Genomic DNA, 17,176 nt, shown 5'->3' on the forward strand with positions numbered 1-17,176 from the left:
AGCAGGACACACACAGGCCCCTCGTTTAGGACTGTCCCACTGCCTTACTGTAGCACCTCCCAGCTGCACTCACTCTGCAAAGCAGCTGTCCAGACCAGCAGGCAACAGACACTCTCTGGAGGGTCTATTTTGGGGCCTGATCATCACTCCGGTCACCAAAGCATGGTGGCTAATCTCTGCCACCCTGAATGGCTGGCCTGAACAATTGTTTCATGCCTGTTTGCTAAGGCAGACGATGCAATCCAGCCAAGTAGACTCCTGCCCCCTGGTCCCCTGGCCTCTGTCCCCTCTAGTGGTCTCAAGTATGCATCGCTTTGTGTCCTACTCAAGTAGCCTTTGTGGCTGGATGTTCTCCATTTGTTTAGATGCCTCTGCAGAAGAGATCCTGTCAGCCTTCTCACTGGCTGAGCAGGTGCGGGGACTGGCCAAGAAGGTCTCACCAACCCTCTGGGATCCTGTCAAAGTGGCCTTGAGGCAGCGAGCAGAGATCCAAGAACTGAGGGCCCAGCTCCTCTTCAGGAACAGCCACTCCACACAGGACAGCATGATAGGCCAGCTGCAGAGAGCACTGAGGGAGCTGCAGGTGGGAGATCCAGGCACACAGCATGTCCAGCTGGCTTTGCTGCCCCCAGATTAGGACACTGTCACCCAGCAGTATCTGTATCCCAGTGCTCTTCACAACCACACCTCTGCCATCCATGGTTACCGTGCCAATGCATTCTGAGAAAATCTGTCCCTTAGCACTTCAGTAGGGGATGCTGTTCCAGGGAGCAATGCAGCTTATTGATGAATAGCACCAGAAGTGTATGCACCCCTCAGCCGGGCCTGCAAGCAGTGGGTGCTCGTAGCTATGTGCATGTGCGCCATGTGGCAGTGTGCATACCCAATGCTGTCTCCAGATATACGGATCTGGCTTGTGTGACCATGCTACTGGGTTATGTGGCAGTAATGCTTCGGGTCTAAGTCTGAACAGAAGTAAGCCCCTTGTCTTAGAAACCTGCCTGTAAGCACCCCAAGTGTTGCCCCTTGGGGAAGAGGGCATCTGTAGCTAAACAGGGAGCTGTGGACAACTGGGCACAGCTTGCCACATGGAGCTAAGGGTCCAGCAGATGCTGGAGACTTTGTGCATGGTGCCTTTACTGTGACTTGGCTTTCTTGGCCAGCACTAGATCCTAGTGTGGGGATTCAAAGCACAGTGAAGTCTCCCTGGACTGTCTTCCAGGTGCTGAAGAACCAGAGTTGGGAGAAAAAGAAAGCAGCATCAGAAGCAAAAAACAAGAACCATAATCCTGGAGCCAAGGTGAGCCCTGGATCTTGCTATCAATCCTGCTGGGGTTGCACAGGCAGAGAGGTACTACAGGGCACAGGGCAGAGAGAAGACCTTCCTCCAGCTGCACAGCTGGAGGAGTAGCTGGCACTGAAACAGATAAAGTGCTACACTCCTGCCCCACCCAAGCCATGCAGTGTATCCTGGGCATGCCACGCTATATGGCCTTCAGCCAGGCACCTCTGGGGCTCGTCCCAGCACTTAATCCACCAGCAAGGTGGGATCTTCAGGATCTGGGCCCCACGGGGAACAGAAGTCCACACCCAGCCCTGATAATTGTGCACAGTGGGTTGGCTACCTGCCATGGAGAGCTAGAAATAGCTACACTTTCCCACTTAGGAGGAAGGCTGGGGAGTGGAGGGGAAGAGGAGTGTGTGAAGAGCACAGGTTGGGAAAAGCTCTGTCAAGGGTGTACAAGGCTGTATGGCTCTAGGCTCCACTTAGCTTTAATGTGCCCTTTTGGACATGTCACACACTGCAGGGTCCAATACCACTGTGGCTGGGACAGGAAGATCAACTTGTGAACCAGGTGCTGACAGAGGAGTTGAGAAGCCAAGTGCTCCTGGACAAAGACAACCCCAGACAGGCAGATGTCCAAGGTGGGGGAAGATTTCAGGGCTGGTTCCTGCTGCCCAGCCATGGGGCTTCAATGGCTGACCTGAGGGGGCAGACAGCTCTTCAAGTACAAGAAAATGTCCCTACCTCAGCCTGCCCCACACCAGCCCAGAGGGGAGGATAATGGATGCAACCTAGTGTGCCCTAAATGGGGCCTGCAGAGGAGAAAGAAGCAGGGTCTTGGCTTCTTTAGGGGAAGAAAAGGAACCAGGAAGGAGGCTTGCCTTGAACACTCTTTTTTTGTGGTTGCTGGTGGCAGGTGATGTGACCTGGCTGTGTTTCTGTTAGCTTGGCTCTGTGTGTGGTGACAGAGTAGATGTTTAGGATTGTAAATCCAAAAAAGCTGACAAAGCCGATAGGGAAATACATAGCGCCCGGGCGAGGGACTAACAATAGAAGGATGGGGGTGAGGAGGGGAAGGCAACTAGGTTACAGGTGATACAATGTTAGCCAACTAAGCCCTGGGGTAGGGGGAGGGGGGAAGGGGAGGGAGGGGGTTCGCGACACTGAGAGAAAAAGAAGATAGATACACACAAACCTGTTACAATACTACATGGTGGCCTGGCTCCATGCTGGTCTAATGCCTGGGGGGCATCTATATGTTAAAGTGCTCCTTGTTTTCACCCATTGCCCTGCCTCCTCAGCAGCCGTCCCATTCCTTTCATGCAGGTTTTGTTTCCTTTTCTGCTGAAGGAGACAGAGCTGTAGGGAACAGTCCAAAATCCTTTGGCCAACTCTCCCTGAGGGTGGAGCAGGTGACAGAGGAACAGCCTTCACAAGGGGCAAGGAGTAGAGCAAAGGCACCAACCTGTGCAGCAGGCCCAGCTGATGTGGTAAGTGAGGCACAGAGTGGGCAGGGAAGGGTTTACAGAACGCAGTAGACTGTCTCCCCACCTAGCCAAGTTTTTTGTCACAGTTGCAGGGCTAGTGGCACCTGTGCCCCCTTCCAGCTCATTCTGAGGCAGGTGTCAGCTGGGAGCCTTGACATCTCCACAGGTGGAGTTTCACAAATAACCAGGTCCTTGGTTCAGCTTATCCATCCTGCTTACCTCTCAGGCCAGCTGGGCCCAGCCCTGCCCTTCTGCCTTTGTGATTCTGTAACCAGTAGTGTAGACGGTAACCAGGCAGTCTTTGTCATATACCCACCACGTCAGTGTGGCAGAAGGGACAAAGCAGAAAAGGAAAAAGAATTGTAAACACAGTAGTCTCCAGGCCTTTCTATCTTTCCTAAAGGATCCCCATTACCTGCTTGACAAGAGCTCAGCAGATACCCAAGTGAGCAATGCCTCTTGTCCTGAATGGTTATCTGACAATTCCCACCCCCTGGGGAAAGAGACCTTTAAAAAGTTTGTTCTTTAGATTGTTTGGGCCCCTGACCTTTTCCTCAGCCTGGGGCCCTCTTTTAATGGTCCTTACATGTCTAAAAAGCCACTTCTCATCTTAAATTGCTCCCACAGTTGTTTTTCTTATAGCCTCTTATTAAACCTATTAAAATTAAGGCAACACCTTCACATTGCAAATGTCCCTGTAATCAGGTAAAGGTAAAGGCCTCATAAATTATTTCAGAGCAGCTCCGCTTCTGTCACAACTCCTCTAGTAATGCACAGTAAATAAGCTACAGTATTTCCTATAATCCACTGCATTTCACTCTGCAGGTACCCTAGGGACCTGCAGCTCATACTCTGCAGATATGACAACTGAAATGCAACCACCTCTGGAGTGCAATGTGGCAATTTTCGAGGCAGGCTTGGTCACATTTTGGGCACATAGAGTCTGGTTGTCCCCATACATGCACCAGTATCACACCATTGTAAGGCTGTTCCTTACATGCTGTTATTCCCTTTCTACCCCTTTGTACATGAGCATAGAACAAGGCCCAAGAAGTTACAAAGATCAGTAAGCCCAAAAGGGAAGTCAGGGGGATTTGTGAGGTAAGGGAGATGAGCCCCATTACAGGGACTTACCCGTTGACCCTGGGGAAAAGCCACTGAGGTCTTCAATAGTGCAGGTGTCATGTGTCACTTGCAAGCCTCAGTCCTGCATATTTCCAATGAGCTGGAGCCTGCCTAAGCTGCTGCTTCCTGTACCTGCCCAGACCTCAGCCAGACCGACCAGAGCCTCAGCTGTGAGTAGAACTGCTAATTGTGCTCAGTCTTGCTGCTGCCTTGGGAGGAAACTGACCCTACAGTTGTTCTTCTTGGAGTGACCTTTCCAAGTGACTGGGAGCTGCTCTTGTGATAGTTCATTATTTTTCTTCTGCCACAATGAGAGCTGAGGACTAGGTGCCAGTTTCACACAGGGAATTAGGTGATTCACTGTCACATTAAAAGCCCAAATCCAACCTCTGGATCTTCCAGTCCCTCATTCAGCTTGGTGAGTGCCCTGTGTACTGAACTATTGAGAAAGGGGAGGGCAGCACTTGTCCTGTCCTCCATCTGTAAGCAAGGGCTGGATTAGGTGCCTAGTTCCAGGGAAGGGATTATGTGAAAGCCCCCAGGAGAAACATGCATTTCTTTCTGGTGCAGGTGGACACCTGACTTTCTGGGTGTTTTTTATCAGCTCCTTTACACAACTGCCCACACATAGTAGCTGTGTTTGGGGTCCCATTTTGAGGCATCCAGCACTTCCTCTGCATTTTAGCAGGATCCTGGGCCCCTAACTTGAAGCACTGGATTCCACTAAGCTGCAGGGCACTTAAAGGGAAGGTATTGCAGTGCTAAAGTCCTTTTGTGGCTCTAGCCCTCAGTTCCCTGCATCTCATCCCACATCCTGCCAGAGCTGTGCAAGTGTTCTCATCTGTGCATCCCAGTAGACTGGGCTGTGATCTCCCAAAAGGGACCCAGGTTTCCTCAGACAGGAGCTGGCTGGACCAGCCAATGCTCTTACACCTCCCTGTAGAGCACCTCCTGCTGGCAGACATATGGACTGCAGTAACTGAGCTCCCTTTCCCAACTACAAGCATCTTCTTGCTGTAAAACCACCTACTGCAAGTGACTGGGGTTGTAACTGCCCTGCAGGCAATGCATACACTATCAAGCAGCCAGATGCTTCCCCAGGTTCAAGCTTCTGTGTTATTGTGTAGGGGGAGATCCTGATTACAGTTTCTGCATATGAGCTCTCCACATGGAGGCTAGATAGTCCTGGGGAAATCTGCTATTGGGTAGGGAATAGAGGGAAGCAGGACATCTGCCTGAACCCAGCTGAGGCTTCCTGCCCCAACAAAGATAACTCCATAAGGGCATGTCCAGTGAGGGAAGTGGAAACTCCCAGACCCTGGAGAAAGACCACTGGGCTCTTCAATACTTCAGGTGCATGCACCATCTGACAATCCCAATGTTGTGAACTTCCCAGAGAGCTGTGCACTGTAGTGGTTCCAGGGCTTTTAGCTTCCTGCATTGCGGTCACACCATATGGTACCTGTTCAGCATGCACAAGCCCTGGAGCACATGCTACCATGCTGTATCAGCAAGGAATCATACATGTCACAGAGGACAACACTTGCCCAAGCTGCATTGCTTTTTTCTTGCTCTACTTGGCATCTTGCCTGTATCTGGCTCCATCTACTATATGGCAGCCTTGTACTCTTTCAGTGACTCAGGGCCTCCTTGCTCTGTGTGAGAGGACAGGGAAGGTCATTTGGAGGATGTCCCCTCCCTTCTGCCTCAGGGCTCAGAGTAGTGCACCCCCCAAATCCAAGCAGAACCAATGTCAACAGGAAGGGGCACTGGGCTGCCAAGTTGGCCCTGCCTCTGCATCACTGTGCTGGGGCACTGGGGTCCTTCTCTCCTCTCTTCTCTGCCAGGTGAGGAGTTGGTCCTCTCAACATCGCCCAGCCCTGGAGCTGCAGTTCTCCTTGGCCAAGGCCAGGAGGCAATGTCTACAGCAACAGCATTGGTCTCTCATCCAGCAGGAACGCCTGAAACTGGAGGGGGAGCTAGCAGGAAAGCAGGAGGTGAGTGGAGAGTGAATCTTAGCCCCTGGTGATAAGGCAAGAAGCCAAGAGCAGTGACCAAGGGAGCAAGCAGGGTTGAGACAGCAATTTGTGGAGGGGTAGTACTCTGTGATTAGCTGAGGCTGGGACACTGTTTCTGAGAGCTCTGAAATAATACCAAGGAACTCTGCCCCTCCTGGTACTTCAGAAACTGGGAAACTGAGAAGCAAAACTATGGGCCCTTCTGTCTCCAAATCAGAAACTGTGCTCAGGGGACAGCGGACTCCAAGGAAACTAGGAGGAAATGGAGGCTTGGGGCTGGGGGGCATGGGCAGATGGGATAAGTCCTTGGGAAGGACAGACAAAGAAGCATTATTAGTGAGAGATACCTGAAAGTGCTTCTGGAAGGGTGGGACTGAGGTGGGGAAGAGCAGGAAGTTTGGGGAGCAGTCCTTGTGGTTTGAAGCATCTGCTGCCTAAACCCTTTCCCTCCCACATGCTCTGCATGTGCCACTTCAAACATGGTGTCCTCCTCTGCCAGACTGGTTAGCACCTTCCACTGCTGGGCAGTACAGGAAGTGAACAGAAGAGATCATGGGAAAAGGCCAGAGCAAGAGTCCAGCAGGGAAGTCTTCCCTAAACCATATCTGCAAGGAAGATGCAGTACCTGGGTGTTGCAGAGGTCTACATGGATGGATAGCTGAATTCAGAACCCAGTATAGCTGAGGAAAAGGACCTTGGAGTCACTGTAGCTAGTTCTCTAAAAATGTCAGTTCAATGTACAGTGGTGACCAAAAAAGCCAGTAAAATGCTGGGCATCATTAAAGGAACTGAAAACAAAATAGAAAATGTCATTTTGCCATTTTACAAGTCCTTGGTGCACCCACACAATTGAATACTATCTGCAGATCTGGTCCCATCTCAAAAAGGATGTAGTAGAATTAGACAAAGTACAAAAAAGGGCACCTAAGATGATCAGGGGTATGGAACACTATAAAGGCTAGGACTCCTCAGTTTGGAAAGCAGAAGGCTGAGGCAGGCATATGATAGTGGTCTATAAAATCATGAAGGGTGTGGACCACGTGAACAGGGAACTGTTCACCAAATCCCAGAGTACTTAGAACTAGGGTGCACCCTCTGAAATTAGTAGGTGATAAGAAAAAGTACTTTTTTATGCAACACTTAATTAACTTATGGAATTCATTACCACAGGAGATGGCAGCACAGCCAGGTTCAAAAAGGGACTAGATAAATTCATGGATGAGAGTCTATTAATGGCTATCAAACAGAAGGATTGGAGATGTTTCCTCTGGCATCTCTATATCTGGCTCAACGCTCTGTACAGTATACAGAGTAGACTATAGACTCTGTATACTGTAGTCTATAGTCTACAGTACTATAGACTAGTAGATCTATAGTATCTACTCCTGCCACTGTTGGAGATGGGCTACTGGGCTAGATAGCCCATTGGTCTGCCCCAGTATGGCACTTCTTATATCTTTTATGACAGACAGATGGCTGGACAGACAGTTGCCCCTTGTTTAGCTCGCTGCACTTATTAGCAATGAGACCTGATAGACCATGTAACCAGGTAGCACAGCCAGGCAATGACCAGACACAGGGCTGAGGCAGCAGGTTCACACTCCATGTGCTGTCCAGGTGGTGTTGGGAGGGGGCCTCCTCCCCTGCTGGGAAGGTGACTGACAGATCTATTCCCTTTGGCTCCAGCTCTCTCCCTCTGAGCAGGAAGCTCTGAGCATGCAGAAGGAAAAGGCCATACTGGCACTGCAACTAGAAGCACTGCGGCAGGAACAGGCTGAAGCAGAGAAGGACCTGGAGGCGCTGTACCAGCAGCACAGATGGGAAGTGGAGGCTCAGAAACAGCACATCCTGCAGGTCACCAAAGGGTTAAGCTGCCATTGGCCATGTGCCCAGACACCAGGTGTTACATACCTGAGGTGGAGAAGGGGGGTGGGGGGAGTGGGAGGGTCAGGAATTGGGGCTCACAGCAGCTGGCTTCAGATGGAAACTAATCCCTGTCACCAAATCAGCTCTTACTGCCAGCTCCCCCATGGTGACAAGCCAGGGCCTGAGGTGCATGGATGGATGATGAGAGACAGCAGCCCCTCTGGGTAGGGTGAGGGCACATGGGGCAGGTTGGTGAGCACAGACAGATGATATCAGCCCATCATTCCCTAGGATCTGTTCTGACAAGCTCTTGCAGCAGTGTGAAGAGGTGAGTCAGCTGGTATGGTGCAAGCTTTCACTGTTAATAAAGTAATCAACTTGAAGATCTGAAAGCAGCTGCAGTGGGAAGGAACTAGCACCAGAGGCAGAGCAAGGGGCTGGCAGTGCTGCCATACAGGAGACCATGGGATGCTCTTGTAATGCCTATACCAGCAACACCAATGAACAGCAGCACCATCCCCTTCCTGGCCCCTAAACAGGACTTTAAGCCAAACCTCCCCCAGTCACCAGTCAGTGCTGCTGGAGCAGGGAAAGCAGTCATTCCTGGTAATCTGGGGACAGCCTAGACCAGATAGACCTCAGTCACTTCCACCTGGGCAATAGCTCCCTTGACATTGCTCCTCTCAAGGACTGGACCAGGCTGAGTGCTGTCCTGAATAGGAACACAAAATGTTTGCAAGGCAGGTTGTACCCCAAAACCATGTCAACTGCAGCTCATGCCTGGCAAAGGACCCTCAGTGCTGCTGCCCTTTGCTGGTTTGTAGCTGAGCGGCAGGTCTGAGTTGCAGTATGGTAAAGGGCCCCACTGGGTCTCTCTGCAGGTGTTTCGGGCCTATCGAAACTTCTTCGAGGAGCGTACAGATGCTCTGGATCAACGGTACCGAAAACTGCTGAGGGAATGCCTGCAGGATGCAATCCATCTCTCTGCACAAAACCAGCAGCTTCGGGCACACAACCAGCTGCACTACACCGACAGAGCCACACAGACAGACTGAGACTCTAGCCAGGCCAGAGCACCAGCCTGCTATTGAGTGCAGGAGCTCTCTGCCTAATGGGGATGGGGCACTGAAGGCCATCAGAAAGCAGGGAGAGGGTGGGGCTGAGTGCCTGGCATTGCAGGGAAGAGGTACTTGTCATGCAGGCAGTGCTTTGGGCACAGCCTTTCCAAGAGCCCCAGCAGGATGCTATGGTTCTTCATCAGATTTAACACCATGTAGCCAGAATGTCCTCCCTGCACCTGCTGAGTGGGGGGCTGATGGCAGATGAGCCCTGGGAGTTATAGACAGAGCAGGCAGCAGGTGCATGAATTTGTAGTGAAACACTGCACTGGCCACACACACAAGGCTGGGGGACTAGAGCCATAGATGCTCTGTAAAGCTACAGCTGCCATTAGCTTCCAGAACATAGGTGTGATGGACTCCTTCCCTCAGCATTAGGACAGGAGTGTACAAGGGCCTGGACCTGCTGTAGAGCTTGCAAACTGCAGCAGCTGCCACCAGCAATCCCTGCTCAGTTCAGTCTTCACATACTGTGAAGACACAATCCACAGCAGCAGTGAAGAGAAGCAGCTCCCCCATCCCTGCTTGCAGGTCAGGGAGCAGAGGAAGCTATGCCAATCAGTGCCTGCTCTGGAGCTGAGGAACTTTATCCTCCAGTAAGGGTCAGAAGCAGAGGCCAACATGATCCTTCTAGGCCAGCACTAAGCATCTGAAGAAGCTGATGTTCAGAGGTCCCATAGACCAAAAACTCTTACTGGCAGCCCCTTTAGTCTGACTCTTGAGAGCAGGAAAAGAACCTTAAGACACCCACAGCCCTTCTTCACTCAGGATGCTGTGAAAGCACATGCTACTTGGGCACAATCCCCAGGCTACACTTGCAATAGCACCCAGTTCAGTGAAACAGGTGGGAAACACCCCTAGAAGAGCTGTGGTACAAACAGGAGCTGAGGGGCTTAAACCCTGGGTTATTGCAGGATTCCACCCAGGTGACCCAGCTCTACAATAAATAGCAAAAGTGAATCCAGAGCCCAGATACCTAAGAGATGGGAAATCTTACCCCAAATGAGCTAAGTAGCTATAGCATAGGACAGGGCCCATAATGCCCAGCAGTGAGAAAGCAAGCTATAGCCTTCTAGCAGTTCACACCTATGGGACCAGCAACTGGGGTCTCCTCTCCTTCCCAGGTAGGGTGTTGAAGGCCTCTGTCATGGGTCAAACCACACAGCCAGGTGGGCTGCTTTCTTACTGGTTCATTCCCACTTTGGATTCAGACATCCAAGGTGCAGGCATCAGAGCAACAGCCTGTTATGCACATGTACTACAGCACTGCAGGGAATGGGCACACAGCGTCAGGTCGCAGCTCTGGGAATAGTCACAGGAAGCACATAAACATGTTCTATCAATCTGACCCAGAGCAAGGATTCTCTCTGCAAAGGGAAAGCTGAAAGGAAAGGGTTAAATAGCCTTCCTCCTCTCCATGGCCTTATGCTGGGACCCCAGGGATCACACCCCACAGGAATACCAAGCACATTTGAAACAACCTGGGAAATCAAAACACAGGGGACCCAATCAGATCAGAACCTAAAGGTAGGTTTGTGTTCCCTCCATGGGATACCACAGCCTACGCACTGTTGGGTTCATACGGGTGCTGAGCTCTACTGAACAAGCTCCCTCCTCCTACCCTGTCAAGCTGAGTGAAGGGCCCCATGATATCACCATTAGAGCCACTACAGACTCATGCATGGTCCAAATCAAACTGGCCAGTCTCCTTCTTGGCAAAAGGACAGTTATGAGATTCACACAGGCCTGGTGATCCATAAACTTTAATGACTGAACCAGAGCAGGCTTTGCTGATTGGTGCATTGGAGAAATGGTCATCAAACCACATCCAACCAAAGTTCATGCAAGTCCAGATACAATCCCATCATTTCTAAAACAGGCTAGGAGCTGTGCTCTCAGAACAATACCCCTCTGCAGAGGTGCACCATAAGAGGGCCCCCCAGAAGCCCACAGGTCTTGTACTAATCAGAGGTGTGAAGCAGGAGCACCCCCTCCCTGGCCCCAGCCCCTCCTTGCAAGCATGGGATTGGCACAAAGGGAAATTAGCAATTCAGCTTGAGAGAGGAGGTAGCTGCCCAGTAGTAGAGTCTAGCCTGCATGTACAGAGAGATCACCCTGCAGCAGCCAGGATGCACACTGCTGGGGTTGCCTGAGCTGGCAGGAGTGCAGAGCAGACAGATGCCACCCTATAGGGCAGCACCTCTCTAGTTCTGCAAGCTGACAGGTTAAACTCCTACAGCCTAGTCAGGCCAAAAGTGCAGGAGAAAAGCAGCACAAGGCCAGAGGGCCAGCACAAGTTTCCTTCCTAAGAAAGAGGCTGTGCTCCTGGCTGAGGAGAAAGCAGCAGCATTAGGCCCACCTCAAAGGCACCTGAACCCCACTCAGCACAGAGACCACTGTTGAGCTCTGGTATAAATAAAGGCACCAAGTAAAGCCCCCACCCCCGCCAAGCTGGCTGCTCAGGACCCTGCTCCAGCAAGGGCAGAGCACAGAGCTTCCTGCCTCGGCTTCAGTTGTAGTCATAGACTAGGAGGCTGGCAGGGATAGAGAGATTTTCAAGGGGATATATCCCCAGCAACAGACACAGACTGACAATTCCAGTGCCCAGACTGAGACACCAAAATACAGCTGGACCATAGGTACTGAGCAGAGACAGAGGCCAGACCATAGAAGGGGAAGGGAACTGCCATGGCCACTGCTACACCTGCTCTGTGACAACACAATTCATTCTCCAGGACTGCCAAGCTACCCCTCCCCCAGCACTGCACAAGCTCCCAGCTGATTCTGAATTGGGCCTGGGCATTTGCTAAGGATTCCTGCCATTCTGGAAGATGCCCACCCTCTCCCAAAGAACACGGCTTTTCTCTGGCCTCCACAGCAGCTCCCATGAGACACTAAAAATGAGAACTCTGCTAACAAGTTCTGTCGAGCATTTTTGTTATAAAGACATAGATTTATAGACAAATAAAGAGTGGCAGCAGAAAAGTCAGAACTCAGCTACTTAAGAGAACAGTGTGGTACTAGCAAGATTCCTGCCCTGGTGGGGTCCCAGGTATCAAGGAGTCTAATAAAGACTAACACCTGAGTCTTCCAAAGTGCACATGCTTGGTGTAGATGGTGAGCGTATGCACACGTAAGGCTGAAACCCCAGATCTACACCAAACCAGGAGCTGGTCGCTCCAATGGGACCTCCTTGTGACACATTGGCAGAAGTCACCAGCGACAGAAGAGAAAAAGAGGCAGTTCTTTGGTGCTCTGTCACAAAAGCAGGATGTAGGATGGGAGGGGTCTGGGCAACCAGCCACCACACACTGAAGCAACACAAGGCTCCAGGTTCTGCTTCAGAGTAAAAACTGAGCAGATTGCAAAGGATGTTACACCCCTTCAAAGGCACTTTGAGTCCGTCATGCATGGGAGCCATCAAGGTCCAGAGCATTGTAAAGGCAACAGCACAGCCCAGGGGCAGAGAAGGCAGCACACAACACTTAAGTGGAGGCCTTCTATATGACCCTGGGAATAGTGCTGTCAGTGGTCAGGAAAAGAGTCAGCGCTCTCCTGAGAGAGGGCCTGGGGATGGGAGCATAGGCAAAGAGAGAAGAAAGGTGGAGGGAGGGGGGCATTTAGAGCATCCATCAATCTGCTGTTTCTGCCCCACTACTTTAGTCTTCACTAGGAAGCTCTCTTACCTGTCCCCTACAAGGGAATCTACAAAGTGAAGGGATGAGGAGGAAATCAACAGGGAGTTGAAGACCTAACATATCATGGCATCAAGTCCCATGTCTGCAAAATACAGAGCAACGAGCAGTTTCCCTCCTCTTGCTCCTAGCATCGATCTCTGCATGGGAATGATCTAATTCCTGGCTGTGCATGCACTAGCTATGGACAAGCTTCCTTTGTCATGACAATTAATGTTTGGCTGCAGGCAAAACATCCCCCATGCTCTCTTCCCCACCCCTCAGAGAAAGTGGTTCTGAGTAGGATCCATCCTCTAGGTAGACAGACCAAAGTAAAGTATGTGTTTGCTGTATAAAAAGGAGATACAGGACCACATGTAGTTACATCCCCTCAGAACGGCCCAGACTTGCTCAGATGTTGCCTCAACACCCAGCTGTATCTTGCAAGACAGGGAGATAGAGCTTATGTGGCTCCATAGTACAAGTGAACAGCCAACCCAATTAACAGGACAGCGAGGAAGAAAAAGGTGGTGAGCTGCAGGTTAAAGAGTACAACAGACAGCAGGGCATTCACCAGTATGGAGCAGGAGATCACAAAGAGCCTGGTAATATTACTGCTGTGCTTCATGACTGCAGACATGATCAAACCATTCAGAGCCTGGCTGACAATGATTACCAGCACCCAGGATGAGAAGCCCTCCAGGAATCCAGTCCCCCTGCTGCTCAAGAGATGGACAACCACATTTAGCAGGACTCCAAAGGAATAAAGAAACAAGTTCTGGAGGTTCAGAGGCAGGTCTTGGGTTTTCAGGATGACTTCAGTATAAACAGCAGACAAGCCAGATATCAGGCAGTACATGGAGATCAGCAGCAAGCCAAGGACAGTGATATGCAGCTGCATCCTGGAGGTGCTGGTGGGGTGCTGCAAATCCTGGAGACCTCCGTAGGTGTAGCTCACCCCTGCAGCTGTTAGCAGGAAGAGGGCCAGCCACTTGCGCAGAGAGAGCCTTTGGTGCAGGAACAAGCTATAAAGGAGAGCGGTGCTGCCAATCTTCAAGTTACTTAAGACCTGGTAGGTGCTAGGATCCATAAAGAGCTGCATGTGAACCACAAGGTTGTTGTTAGCAGCATATAATAGTGCAGAGAGGGCAAAGGGGGTGGCGTGATTCCATGAAACAGATCGTCCCAGTAGTTTTCGATCCCAAATCAGCAAAAAGAGTAAGGAGAGTACCAGCTTGGTCAGCTCAATAAGGACCACAACAGATGAGGAGCTGAATGGGATCTTCCCATCCACTTTGCACAGAGTCAGTAGGGGAGCATGAGCGCCATAGATAGCTACAGACAGGATCAGCATCAGACCCCACAGCACTCTCCTGAGCCTCCCAGTGGCAGGGTGGAGGAGAGAGCCAGTTGCACTAACATTAGCAATAACCATCCTCATGAAAGAATGCAGCAAAGAGCAAAGGATAGCACCCAACCCTTTTCCAGGTCAGGGCCTCAATAGAGGCCAGATCAACCTAAGGTGCAAACATACTTAAAAAAAATAAAATAAAAATCAAATCATGTACCAGCAGGGAGATGCAATGAATGCCACATATTAATAGATGTATGATTAGGAAGACAGTGAACTATTCATAACAGCAAGGAACATGGAGAGGAACATGTTTGCACTTTGTTAAGGAAGGAAGCAGAGGTCTTGCTACAAAGTGGCACAAAGTAGGTTTCCTGGAACCAAAATGTGGAAAAGTATGCATATGGCAAGTGAAATGCTCTGACACATGCCCTTTCACTACACCAGGGTAAAAGCAGGTTGATACATTATTACGAGAAAGGCAGCTGTCCACATTCAGATTTTGACACATGAAAGTCCTGAACAGTGTAAAACAGTGACTGGCATTTGCATGTTATTCTGATTACAACATGTTATTAATCAGACCTGCTGATTTCACACTGATCTGGTATTGAATTTGTTTTCCAAAGGAGATAAATGATGTATATAGCTGCTATCCTGGGAGGCCTGTAGCATCCTTTTATTGTCAATTGTCTAGCATGTCTAAAATGAGAAGAGCCGTTTCTGGAGTGCACCTCTGCCCAAAGGCTTCCCCTTTAATCTGGTCCTTTCTTCATCGAGCTGATATAGTCTCGGATTGTCTTTTCAACATTGGGAATGGCATAGTTTTGAGCTGCGTATATTCCAGTGCAAGTCCCAACCACAAATCCAAGGACTGCAGAAGAGCGGAGTTTGGCTACAACGTAACCTGCCAGGAAGCCTTTGAGAAATGGAGATGCCAGCAAAGATCCATTCTGCAGAGAAAGAGATAAGAAAGGAATAAAACAACCTTTTGGACAAAACCATTATGTAGCATAGAAGAGCTGAAATGTGTTCTTTTTCCCCCCACCAGATTCCCCCAAATGTAGGGATGGTATAATGTTATTAACATAGGAAAGATAACATTTCTGCCAAAAAAGACGCATTAAGGAATACTAAATTTCACTTGCTAGGAGCTACTCTGAAAGAATGGGGATACATTCTCTCTCTTGGGAAATGATACAACAGCCTATTCACCATCATTTGGAAGGTTAAAGGCTAAAGCATTAAGGAACTCTGACTTTACCTGTCCCACTCCAGCATGCACTTCATCTTCAACTCTTCGCTGTAAGCTTTCCAACTGATTCTTCAAAAAAGCTAGATCCTTCAGCTTTGGTAACGAGTCCTATGTAGTGGAAACAAAGACACGACATTGTATATTTAGGCTTGGCAGGATTGGATTTTTATTGCTAAACATTGATAAAGGTTGATTTCACCTCACACTTACAGCACCACACAAAAAAAAAAATATTTCCATTGGTAATAATAAAAATGTATAGAAAGGGGATACAAGAAAAAAAAAAAATCTGGGATGGGGGCAAGGAAATCTGGGATAGGGGCAGCACCCACATGCACGTGCGTGCACACACAGACGCATGCAGCCACTGCAGGAGCTGGGGCCCATGACAGCAAGACGTGCTGGGGAGGATGGGAAGGGGGTTGGTTGGCTGCTGAGGAGTTGCAAGTCCTGCGTGGAGGGGCAGGGCTGTTGGCAGCTGGAAGCCCAGTGCCTCTGGCCACTCACTCTGCTCAGGAACCAGCCTGGGATCAACTGCCAAACTCCCACCGAGCTCAGCCCCTGCATGCCTGGGGTAGGGGTTCCCCCAGGACCCACCTGCTGCCTCTGCACCGACCAGTGAGGCAGGAGGCAAAGATTGTCAAGGGGCCGGGCCAGCTCCCAGCTAGTGCCCACTAGGCAGGTCTTGCCCCCTCAGGGGTTGCAGGGAGCTGCTTCCTACCTGGGCTGGGCAGCCACTGCCTCTCAACACAGCACAGCTCAGGGAATTCAGCAGCATTCGACAGCCAGGAGTCCCCTGACAAACCTTGTGCCACAGGCAGCTGCAGCCCCTAGCCCAGCCCCTGCCCCCACACTCTACTCTGGCCTCCACTCTCACAGCCTGGTATGAATGTACTACCAAATGAACAGCATGATTTAGAGCAGATATGCTTTATTGATTTATGGATATTTACTTTTTCTATTTTGACGTGATTTTAGAAAGCTTGTAACAGTGTACTGTCATTACTAAATTATCTGTCCCCCCATACCCTTAATTTTGTACAATTTAAATGGAAAATTTAAATTGATAAAAATTGAAATAAATGTTTAAAATAAACATCAATTTTAGCCCTCAAAATTGTTAAAAAACAGGAACTGAATTCTGCCAAGACTATGTATATTGCATACAAATATGCAATTCTGCAATTTAATTACAGGGAGTAAGATTCCTTTAGCTCAGAAAATGACACTTTAGTCAAGTAATTAAGCCACAAACCAGGAAGGGTAGCAAATGATAAGCAATTAGTGATATTAGCCAATAAGGCAGATGTATCCAATTCCAGCCATATTTTAGTTACGGATAATTTTTACTCTAACAGGGGTAAAAAAAAGTAAGGTTACCCCAGGTGGGTACGCACAGGGATCATGCGTTTAACATATCCGCTGTTAATGAACTCAGCTTCAGTCATTCAAATTCTAAGGAAGCTCAGACCAAGTCAAAGGGGCGTCTGAGTGCAATTTTGAGAGGGACTGAAACAATATGACCTGCCACTTACGGGCATATGGGCACACAAGCTCAATAACTGGCACAGAAGTAAGGTTACACAAGGAAGTCACAGGCTGAAAACAGCATTATAAAATCCAAGGCTCAGAAGCTGATGGCTGCTTCGAAGCACTGAGGAAAGCCAGGTCAGCTGCTGCAGCTACAGGAAACAGGGGGTGAGGAAAGATACAACCCCACAGGAAACTTGGCCCAGCTTTGCTGTAACCCGGAGGAGAGGCCACTCAGCCTTGCGATGCCAAAGAACAGCACTTCCACCTGCAATGACAGGTCGCAGCGAGGGGCCAGCCCCAGGGGCACCTCCGGCACAACCCCGTTTTCAGAAGAAACTGCTCTGCGACCCAGGCGACAGGGACCGTTCGAGGGGCCTGGGGAGCGCCGGGCCCGGCCCGACGGGCGAGGCAGAGCGGGGCCAGCCCCTCAGAGGTCCAGAAGCCTCCCGCGGCGCGGGACGGCT

The 17,176-nt window shown here is 50.1% G+C and overlaps 2 protein-coding genes across 2 annotated transcripts in view; one reads left to right on the top strand and one right to left on the bottom strand.

Annotated features, from left to right (window-relative positions):
• LOC112551983 overlaps positions 1 to 8,379 on the top strand; it is a 26,922-nt gene extending 18,543 nt beyond the window's left edge. The window contains exons 9-14 of the mRNA XM_025216099.1: positions 366 to 583; positions 1,223 to 1,300; positions 1,809 to 1,926; positions 2,612 to 2,775; positions 5,745 to 5,894; positions 7,602 to 8,379. Of these exons, the coding sequence (XP_025071884.1) occupies positions 366 to 583; positions 1,223 to 1,300; positions 1,809 to 1,926; positions 2,612 to 2,775; positions 5,745 to 5,894; positions 7,602 to 8,009 (1,136 nt within the window). The 3' untranslated portion in view covers positions 8,010 to 8,379. The remainder of the gene's footprint in view (positions 1 to 365; positions 584 to 1,222; positions 1,301 to 1,808; positions 1,927 to 2,611; positions 2,776 to 5,744; positions 5,895 to 7,601) is intronic.
• Positions 8,380 to 10,646: 2,267 nt separating this feature from the next.
• On the bottom strand, positions 10,647 to 15,308 carry SLC35A4 (solute carrier family 35 member A4). The gene is made up of 2 exons (XM_006034154.3): positions 15,189 to 15,308; positions 10,647 to 14,877 (listed from the first exon to the last, which is right to left on the bottom strand). Exon 2 carries the CDS (start codon positions 14,012 to 14,014, stop codon positions 13,037 to 13,039), a length of 978 nt encoding a protein of 325 aa, XP_006034216.1. The 5' UTR covers positions 14,015 to 14,877; positions 15,189 to 15,308; the 3' UTR covers positions 10,647 to 13,036.
• Positions 15,309 to 17,176: the final 1,868 nt, after the last annotated feature.

Source organism: Alligator sinensis, unplaced genomic scaffold, assembly GCF_000455745.1.
Source record: "Alligator sinensis unplaced genomic scaffold, ASM45574v1 scaffold14_1, whole genome shotgun sequence".
Lineage (NCBI taxonomy): Eukaryota > Metazoa > Chordata > Crocodylia > Alligatoridae > Alligator > Alligator sinensis.

Bases quoted from the DNA above. Each gene is read 5' to 3' on its own strand.
- SLC35A4 (XM_006034154.3), bottom strand. From the start codon at position 14,014: ATGAGGATGGTTATTGCTAATGTTAGTGCAACTGGCTCTCTCCTCCAC.